At 43.6% G+C, this 10388-nt stretch overlaps 1 protein-coding gene across 1 annotated transcript; it reads left to right on the top strand.

The window, feature by feature from the left end:
• Positions 1-393: 393 nt before the first annotated feature.
• On the top strand, positions 394-9626 carry dmrt2b (doublesex and mab-3 related transcription factor 2b). Its single transcript, XM_020497624.2, has 3 exons — positions 394-1082; positions 7418-7517; positions 8453-9626. Exons 1-3 carry the CDS (start codon positions 717-719, stop codon positions 9298-9300), a joined length of 1314 nt encoding a protein of 437 aa, XP_020353213.1. The 5' UTR covers positions 394-716; the 3' UTR covers positions 9301-9626.
• Positions 9627-10388: the final 762 nt, after the last annotated feature.

Below are 10388 nucleotides of genomic sequence, written 5' to 3'. Positions count from 1 at the left end.
GGAACACGGGGATTCGATCCAGCAACCTTGCGGTTACTGGCCCAGCGCTAGTGTGTCTGTATCATATCAATTAAAAAAGGGGTGTAGTTATCAACCATACACATTACATATTTGTTTTGAACGGTTTGGACCTACAATTTACTCATAATGAGTCACAGAATTGTTCAAAAATTAGTACATGTTCAAATTGATATAGGGAACACTAAGAACAACTCATTAGGGAAATAAGCTACCTAAAATGTACTGACATGAGTGACAAGTTACTGACAAGTGCGCGCGCTGTGCGAACGTTCCAAATGTGAACAGGAGGGGTTAACCTGCATTAATGTAACACTGATGACGTTGAAGATGTCTAGAGATTCGCACATTTGGACGTCCAATAAAAATGTGGTCTGGTGTCTGAAGGTTAAAGCAGGTTGGCAGGCTACATGCAGGCTGTGCTGTGAGCGAACATATCCTACCACGTTGTGTCTCATCTCACGAGCCAGGAGCGCCGTGTGTGCGCCTCGCCTCCGTCCTCGGAAAAAACTCTGTCGAATGTCAGAGAACAGCTGGGAGCTTAACATTTCAGAAGTCTGGCGGTTTCAAAAGTCTCGTCTCCCTGCTTACAGAGTGACTGTTCTGTTCAGCCAAACAGAACGGTGCGCTTCAACAATTTAACAACTTTTAAAGTGGGGAATACAGCACTGCAACAGCGTGGAAGGAATTTCTCATAGATGTCCACTCAATTGGAAAGAGGCCTACAGCTAGAGACGACCAAGCTTAATGCTCTGAAACTCGAATTCGATGATGAGGAGATTGATGTGGAAAGTCTCGACGGATGCCTGCCCGAGGAGCGGCACGGCAGCGCGGAGAAAGGAGCGAAGGTGGTCACGGAACAGCATTCGCTGCAGACGCCGCGCAAGTCGACCCGCAGCCCCAAATGCGCCCGCTGTCGGAACCACGGCGTCGTGTCTTGTCTCAAAGGCCACAAGCGCTTCTGTCGCTGGCGTGACTGCCAGTGCGCGAACTGTGTTCTCGTGGTGGAGCGGCAGCGAGTGATGGCTGCGCAAGTCGCCCTGCGGAGACAACAGGCGACAGAGGTGAGTGTCAGGGACATCTGACTTTTACTGGCAGGATATAATTTAAGAAAGATAATTATCATATCATGTAGGCCTAAATGCTGTATGTAAATGTTTTGTAACTTGTGTCAGTCCATGATTATGTAATTACAGGTTAATACAGGTCAGATATGATGACTAACCCATGTGCATCATGCACCTATTCCTTTTTGTCTACATTTGCTCTGATAGAGAAATGTGGATATTGAAACACGAGAACAATTAATTGTCCTAATCTATGTAAAAAAAAAAGTTGCCTATGATTTATATATTCTCTTAGATAGTGTGTGACTAAGCAGATTCATATGCATTGCTTTTTAACCTTTGTGGTGATGAAAACAAGAACAATACTGTTCCATATTCCCTGAAAAAAACATAGGCTGTTTTTGCTTTACATTTAGGGTATGTTTTCCTGATGTATTTCTTTTATTTATACTGAACATAAATAGAAATGCAACATGCAACAATTTCAATGATTTTACTGAGTTACATTTCATATAAGGAAATCAGTGAATTGAAATAAATAAATTAGGCCCTAATCTATGGATTTCACATGACTGTGCAGGGGCGCAGCCATGTGTGGGCCTGGGAGGGCATAGGCCCACCCACTTGGGAGCCAGAGCCACACACTGGGGAGCCAGGCCCAGCCAATCTAAATTTGTTTTCCCCCACAAAAGGGCTTTATTACAGACATAAATACTCCTCAGTTTCATCAGCTGTCCGGGTGGCTGGTCTCAGATGATCCTGCAGGTGAAGAAGCCGGATGTGGAGGTCCTGGGCTGGCATGGTTACACGTGGTCTGTGGTTGTGAGGCCGGTTGGACGTACTGCCAAATTCTCTAAAACAACGTTGGAGGTGGCTTATTGTAGAGAAATTAACATTCAATTCTCTGGCAACAGCTCTGGTGGACATTCCTGCAGTCAGCATTCCAATTGTACTCTCCCTCAAAACTTGAGACATCTGTGGCATTGTGTTGTGTGGCAAAACTGCATTTTTTAGTGGCCTTTTAGTGTCCCTAGCAGAAGGTGTACCTGTGTAATGATCATGCTGTTTAATCAGCTTCTTGATATGCCACACCTGTCAGGTGGATGGATTATCTTGGCAAAAGAGAAACGCTCACTAACAGGGATGTAAACAAATTTGTCCACAACATTTTTGAGAAATAAGCTTTTTGTGTGTATGGAACATTTCTGGAATCTTTTATTTCAGCTCATGAAACATGGACTTTACATGTTGCGTTTACATTTTTGTTCAGTATAGATTTAGTTATTCCACTCATAAAACTCATTTGTTTACACTCACAAGCATTTTATCATAGAAATTGTAGGCCTTACATCAAGAACACTCAATTGTAATGATTCTGTAACAAACTAGCAACTTCATGCAGTAGCCTACAATACAGTATAGAGGTTATGACTGTACTTACATACCTGGTTTATTAATGTAATACATTACTCCATCATCATTTCCCCATGCTCTACATTTTATTTTGTTGTTTCACCTAATTGTTATTAAGTAAAAGTAGTTTACTAAAGATTTTGGTCAAAGTGTTACCCAAACCTTTTTTGCTGGCCCAAACTTAGCTCCAACTTTAAAAAATTGGGCAAAAAATTCAGTCTACTTAAAACGATCTGTTTGCTCACCTCATATGTTCTTTCAACTAGAAATAAATATTTGCGCATCTGTGGAACTGGTTATACAAATGAAATTAGTGCTTCTAACAATACAATGCTTTCAATTGACATATTTTACACACTTTGACACACATTAATACATTGTGCATGTTCATTTATGCAGTAACTATAATTCAACATGTCTTCACCTGGGATCTGAACTCACAACCATTTGGTTCACGGCATTCTTCCTCCTACTCCACCATATCTGTGTCAATTATCACTTAATCATTATTCTCTCATCATTGATTTTGTTGACTTATTTCAGCAATTTGAGGGCTTTCTGTCTAGTTGTCTAATGTTGGTGGGGCATATTAACCTGTTTTAACGATACTCCTGAATCACTATGATCAATAAAATAGATGTACTTTGAAGTGTAGCAATACAAGTGAAATCAGTAATTGACACAGACATGGTGGTTTAGCAGGGACATTGGTATGCCATGAACCAAGAGATTGTGAGTTCAAATCCCAGGTGATGAACTGTATAAATGAACATGAACAATGTAATCATGTATGTGAACGTGTGTCAAACGTGTGCCCTGGCTAGCTGTCTAAATCACCAACCAACCTCTCCACTCACCGGACCCTTTTGATCACTCGACTAAGCATGCCTCTCCTTAATGTCAATATGTCTTGTCCATTTCTGTTCTGGTTAGTGTTTATTGGCTTATTTCACTGTAGAGCCTCTAGTCCTGCTCACTATACCTTATCCAACCTATTAGTTCCACCACCCACACATGCAATGACATCTCCTGGTTTCAACGATGTTTCTAGAGACAATATCTCTCTCTTCATCACTCAATACCTAGGTTTACCTCCACTGTATTCACATCCTACCATACATTTGTCTGTACATTATACCTTGATGCTATTTTATCGCCCCCAGAAACCTCCTTTTACTCTATGTTCCAGACGTTCTAGACGACCAATTCTCATAGCTTTTAGCCGTACCCTTATTCTACTCCTCCTATGTTCCTCTGGCGATGTAGAGGTGAATCCAGGCCCTGCAGTGCCTAGCTCCACTCCTATTCCCCAGGCGCTCTCTTTTGACGACTTCTGTAACCGTAATAGCCTTGGTTTCATGCATGTTAACATTAGAAGCCTCCTCCCTAAGTTTGTTCTATTCACTGCTTTAGCACACTCTGCCAACCCGGATGTTCTAGCTGTGTCTGAATCCTGGCTTAGGAAGACCACCAAAAACTCAGACATTTTAATTCCAAACTACAACATTTTCAGACAAGATAGAACTGCCAAAAGGGGCGGTGTTGCAATCTACTGCAAAGATAGCCTGCAGAGTTCTGTCCTACTATCCAGGTCTGTACCCAAACAATTTGAACTTCTACTTTTAAAAATCCACCTCTCTAAAAACAAGTCTCTCACCGTTGCCGCCTGCTATAGACCACCCTCTGCCCCCAGCTGTGCTCTGGACACCATATGTGAACTGATTGCCCCCCATCTATCTTCAGAGTTCGTGCTGCTAGGCGACCTAAACTGGAACATGCTTAACACCCCAGCCATCCTACAATCTAAACTTGATGCCCTCAATCTCACACAAATAATCAATGAACCTACCAGGTACCTCCCCAAAACCTTAAACACGGGCACCCTCATAGATATCATCCTAACCAACTTCCCCTCTAAATACACCTCTGCTGTCTTCAACCAAGATCTCAGCGATCACTGCCTCATTGCCTGCATCCGTAATGGGTCAGCGGTCAAACGACCTCCACTCATCACTGTAAAACGCTCCCTGAAACACTTCTGCGAGCAGGCCTTTCTAATCGACCTGGCCGGGGTATCCTGGATGGATATTGATCTCATCCCGTCAGTAGAGGATGCCTGGATATTTTTTTTAAATGCCTTCCTAACCATCTTAAATAAACATGCCCCATTTAAGAAATTTAGAACCAGGAACAGATATAGCCCTTGGTTCTCCCCAGACCTGACTGCCCTTAACCAACACAAAAACATCCTATGGCGTTCTGCATTAGCATCGAACAGCCCCCGTGATATGCAGCTGTTCAGGGAAGCTAGAAATCATTATACACAGGCAGTTAGAAAAGCCAAGGCTAGCTTTTTCAAGCAGAAATTTGCTTCCTGCAACACTAACTCAAAAAAGTTCTGGGACACTGTAAAGTCCATGGAGAATAAGAACACCTCCTCCCAGCTGCCCACTGCACTGAAGATAGGAAACACTGTCACCACTGATAAATCCACCATAATTGAGAATTTCAATAAGCCTTTTTCTACGGCTGGCCATGCTTTCCACCTGGCTACTCCTACCCCGGACAACAGCACTGCACCCCCAACAGCAACTCGCCCAAGCCTTCCCCATTTCTCCTTCTCCCAAATCCATTCAGCTGATGTTCTGAAAGAGCTGCAAAATCTGGACCCCTACAAATCAGCCGGGCTAGACAATCTGGACCCTTTCTTTCTAAAATTATCTGCCGAAATTGTTGCCACCCCTATTACTAGCCTGTTCAACCTCTCTTTCTTGTCGTCTGAGATTCCCAAAGATTGGAAAGCAGCTGCGGTCATCCCCCTCTTCAAAGGGGGGGACACTCTTGACCCAAACTGCTACAGACCTATATCTATCCTACCGTGCCTTTCTAAGGTCTTCGAAAGCCAAGTCAACAAACAGATTACCGACCATTTCGAATCTCACCATACCTTCTCTGCTATGCAATCCGGTTTCAGAGCTGGTCATGGGTGCACCTCAGCCACGCTCAAGGTCCTAAACGATATCTTAACCGCCATCGATAAGAAACATTACTGTGCAGCCGTATTCATTGATCTGGCCAAGGCTTTCGACTCTGTCAATCACCATATCCTCATCGGCAGACTCGACAGCCTTGGTTTCTCAAATGATTGCCTCGCCTGGTTCACCAACTACTTCTCTGATAGAGTTCAGTGTGTCAAATCGGAGGGTCTGCTGTCCGGACCTCTGGCAGTCTCTATGGGGGTGCCACAGGGTTAAATTCTTGGACCGACTCTCTTCTCTGTATACATCAATGAGGTCGCTCTTGCTGCTGGTGAGTCCCTGATCCACCTCTACGCAGACGACACCATTTTGTATACTTCCGGCCCTTCTTTGGACACTGTGTTAACAACCCTCCAGGCAAGCTTCAATGCCATACAACTCTCCTTCCGTGGCCTCCAATTGCTCTTCAACCGATCGCTACCTGCACCTACCCGCCTGTCCAACATCACTACTCTGGACGGCTCTGACTTAGAATACGTGGACAACTACAAATACTTAGGTGTCTGGTTAGACTGTAAACTCTCCTTCCAGACCCATATCAAACATCTCCAATCCAAAGTTAAATCTAGAATTGGCTTCCTATTTCGCAACAAAGCATCCTTCACTCATGCTGCCAAACATACCCTTGTAAAACTGACCATCCTACCAATCCTCGACTTTGGCGATGTCATTTACAAAATAGCCTCCAATACCCTACTCAACAAATTGGATGCAGTCTATCACAGTGCAATCCGTTTTATCACCAAAGCTCCATATACTACCCACCATTGCGACCTGTACGCTCTCGTTGGCTGGCCCTCGCTTCATACTCGTCGCCAAACCCACTGGCTCCATGTCATCTACAAGACCCTGCTAGGTAAAGTCCCCCCTTATCTCAGCTCGCTGGTCACCATAGCATCTCCCACCTGTAGCACACGCTCCAGCAGGTATATCTCTCTAGTCACCCCCAAAACCAATTCTTTCTTTGGCCGCCTCTCCTTCCAGTTCTCTGCTGCCAATGACTGGAACGAACTACAAAAATCTCTGAAACTGGAAACACTTATCTCCCTCACTAGCTTTAAGCACCAACTGTCAGAGCAGCTCACAGATTACTGCACCTGTACATAGCCCACCTATAATTTAGCCCAAACAACTACCTCTTTCCCAACTGTATTTAATTTTTATTTATTTATTTATTTTGCTGCTTTGCACCCCATTATTTTTTATTTCTACTTTGCACATTCTTCCATTGCAAAACTACCATCCCAGTATTTTACTTGCTATATTGTACTTACTTTGCCATCATGGCCTTTTTTGCCTTTACCTCCCTTCTCACCTCATTTGCTCACATTGTATATAGACTTGTTTATACTGCATTATTGACTGTATGTTTGTTTTTACTCCATGTGTAACTCTGTGTCGTTTTATCTGTCGAACTGCTTTGCTTTATCTTGGCCAGGTCGCAATTGTAAATGAGAACTTGTTCTCAACTTGCCTACCTGGTTAAATAAAGGTAAAATAAATAAAAATAAATAAATAAAATATGTCAGTTGAAAACATTGTATGTCAAAAGCACCGTGTGAGTAAGTAGTTCCACAGCCTTCTTTAGTGAAGATGCCCAAATAAGAATTGTATGAACATATGAGACAAGTTGTGCAAACACAACGTTTTAAGTTGACTGTTTTTTTGCCTAAGTTTTCTCAAGTTGGGGCTAAGTTTGGGCCAACTAAAAGATAAAAGTTCAGGTAACACTGATCGAAAGTTGAGTAAACTAAAAAAGGCTGTGGAACAAGCTACTTGATAATAATTAGTTGAAACAACTCTTCTTTTTTAAATGTATTTACAGCGTCGGGTTAATGCATATGTAAATATATTTCAATGTATATTATCTCTCCTCTGCAGGGTAAAAAAGGGGTCAGAGGAACAGCCGCACCATTACCTCGCACAGCGTATCAACGCTACACCAGAGCACCTAGCATCCTAGCTAAGAGTATCTTAGAGGGTATGTAGCACCTAGCATCCTAGCTAAGAGTATCTTAGAGGGTATGTATCACCTAGCATCCTAGCTAAGAGTATCTTAGAGGGTATGTATCACCTAGCATCCTAGCTAAGAGTATCTTAGAGGGTATGTATCACCTAGCATCCTAGCTAAGAGTATCTTAGAGGGTATGTATCACCTAGAATTCTAGCTAAGAGTATCTTAGAGGGTATGTATCACCTAGAATTCTAGCTAAGAGTATCTTAGAGGGTATGAGTGATACACACTCATTTGCATAATACAAATTATGCAAATTAGAGGATATGGAATTACACATTGTGTTTACCAGCGAGCGGTTGAGAGGGACAATGTTGTTTTGAGGTTGTGTTTCTTCTACTTTCCCCTGAGTAACATGAACGTGTTCACACACTAGGCCATGCCATCACAGCTGTGTTTAGAGCATCTACTTGGCCTTTATACATTTTGATGGGGTGCCATTCTTGAATTTTGATTAATTTTGACTTAATTTACCTAAATAAACTTTGTGATGTGATTATATTAAAACAGAACGTGTTCTCAGGTACTCTGAGAAAAAAAGTGCTATCTAAAACCAAAAAGGGTTCTACGGCTGTCCCCATAAGAGAAGCCCTTTTGGTTCTAGGTTGGGTTTCTGTATAAGCACTTTGTGACATCTGCTGATGTAAAAAGAAATGTATAAATACATTTGATTGATTGATTGAGGTAGAATCCTTTTGGGTTCCATGTAGAACCCTCTGTGGAAAGGGTTCAACATGGAACCCAAGAGTTCTACCTGGAACCAAAAAGGGTTCTACATGAACCAAAAAAGGTTATCCTATGGGGACAGCCACAGAACCCTTTTGGAACTCTTGTTTCTAAGAGTGTATCATATTAAATCATTAGACAGGTAAATTACATCAGTCTTGTTTACTTCCTTATAGGCTACAAACCCCCAGTAAATGAGGACGGACCCTGGTCCAAGCGAGGTCACTTCTCCTCTGTCAGTGCCCGGATGAGGAAGAGGAGGGCGTTTGCTGATAAGGAGCTGGAGAGTGTGATGCTGGAGAGGGAGCTGAGACAGAGAGAGCTGGAGGACCTATCAGGTCTCACCCTGCTTCACCACCCTGCCCTGGCAGGGCTGCCCTCTTCCCCCCACCACTGCTGCCCACAGAAGGACCCCGGGGTGGCCACCTACGTGCCTGTGCACAAATACAAACCGGGCCCTGTGCTGTATGAGTGTGACTTCCACTGCTACCAGGAAGAGGTCAAGGCCCGATCCACAGCAGAGAGCGGTTATGGTTACAGGCAGTTCACGTCACAGTGTAACTCTAACTCTGGGGTTCTGGAACACATGGAGCGAGTCAGGGAGAGAGCACTAGAGAGCTGGAAGTGTTCCAGGAAGAGGGAGACCCGTCAAGAGCCATCACTGCCCTCACTACAACTCCAACAGAGCGGGAGTAGTTATTCTGAAGGCTCAGCTGATCTGGACAGGGATAAGGCCACGCCAAAAAGGGTAAAAGACAATCCAACGGCTCCAACAGCTCCAAAGTTCGGCATTCCAAAAACAGCCCTCACACACTCTGACTCTCCCTCTGAGCCTAAGCATGTGTTTCAGAGAGAGGAACAACCCTATAGGCACAGCAGGGTCTTAGAACCTCACCTCCTCCCACCCAAGGACTGGTCAGCAGGGGGGACTAGGCATCATGAAAGGCCTCAGATCAACTCAGTGAAACCCACAGTGGCGAGGCAGCCATTACCGTTCTCAGTAGAGTCACTGCTGAGGGCTTGAAGAACTCTTGGTAAAAATCGTTAGCCAGCAAGAAATAGAGGTGTCTATGCTATATCTAAAACAGTGGAATGTAGGTGTTAAACATATTTTGGTAGCACTTTACTGTAAGTGTGGCAATATTTTTTTTCAGAAGTGCATTTTCTATATCAACACTGGTGGTAAAAATTTGTAACTAGTGGAATATTTATACTCAAACCTACTTTGAAATGTTATACATTTGTTAGTTAGTTTTATAAATTGCTCAGCATTTTTCAAAGGATTGTAAGATATTGTATTTTGAAAGCAATAAAGTAGACATGTATAATGTAACATGTTGTATAATCTCCCGTTTGTATTCCCATATCATTGTCCTTTTTCTTTTTCTGACCGCAAACTTCCTTTAACTTTAAAAAAAAAACGTTTCATGTGTCATATTAATGTATTGGTATACAAAGAAAGAAAGGAGTACACAGGTAGGCTGGTGGCCTGCAGCTCTCCGAGAGAGAACAGAGTACATGGGTAGGCTGGTGGCCTGCAGCTCTCCGAGAGAGAGAGAGAGAGAACAGAGTACATAGGAGTACATGGGTAGGCTGGTGACCTGCAACTCTCTGAGAGAAAGAGAGAGAGAGAGAGAACAGAGTACAATAGGAGTACATGGGTAGGCTGGTGGCCTGCAACTCTCTGAGAGAAAGAGAGAGAGAGAGAGAACAGAGTACAATAGGAGTACATGGGTAGGCTGGTGGCCTGCAACTCTCTGAGAGAAAGAGAGAGAGCGAGAGAACAGAGTACATGGGTAGGCTGGTGGCCTGCAGCTCTCTGAGAGAAAGATAGAGAGCGAGAGAACAGAGTACATAGGGGTACATGGGTAGGCTGGTGGCCTGCAGCTCTCTGAGAGAGAGAGAGAGAGAGAGAACAGAGTACAATAGGAGTACATGGGTAGGCTGGTGGCCTGCAGCTCTCTGAGAGAGAGAGAGAACAGAGTACATAGGAGTACATGGGTAGGCTGGTGGCATGCAGCTCTCTGAGAGAGAGAGAGAGAGAGAGAGAGAGAGAGAGAGAGAGAGATAACAGAGTACATAGGAGTACATGGGTAGGCTGGTGGCCTGCAG

Source organism: Oncorhynchus kisutch, linkage group LG13 (assembly GCF_002021735.2).
Source record: "Oncorhynchus kisutch isolate 150728-3 linkage group LG13, Okis_V2, whole genome shotgun sequence".
NCBI classification, from domain to species: domain Eukaryota; kingdom Metazoa; phylum Chordata; class Actinopteri; order Salmoniformes; family Salmonidae; genus Oncorhynchus; species Oncorhynchus kisutch.
This window is presented reverse-complemented; position numbering and strand designations above follow the sequence as displayed.

Bases quoted from the DNA above. Each gene is read 5' to 3' on its own strand.
- dmrt2b (XM_020497624.2), top strand. From the start codon at position 717: ATGTCCACTCAATTGGAAAGAGGCCTACAGCTAGAGACGACCAAGCTT. The intron at 1,083-7,417 runs GTGAGTGTCAGG...TCTCCTCTGCAG, and splicing joins GGAGACAACAGGCGACAGAG to GGTAAAAAAGGGGTCAGAGG. The intron at 7,518-8,452 runs GTATGTAGCACC...ACTTCCTTATAG, and splicing joins AGCTAAGAGTATCTTAGAGG to GCTACAAACCCCCAGTAAAT.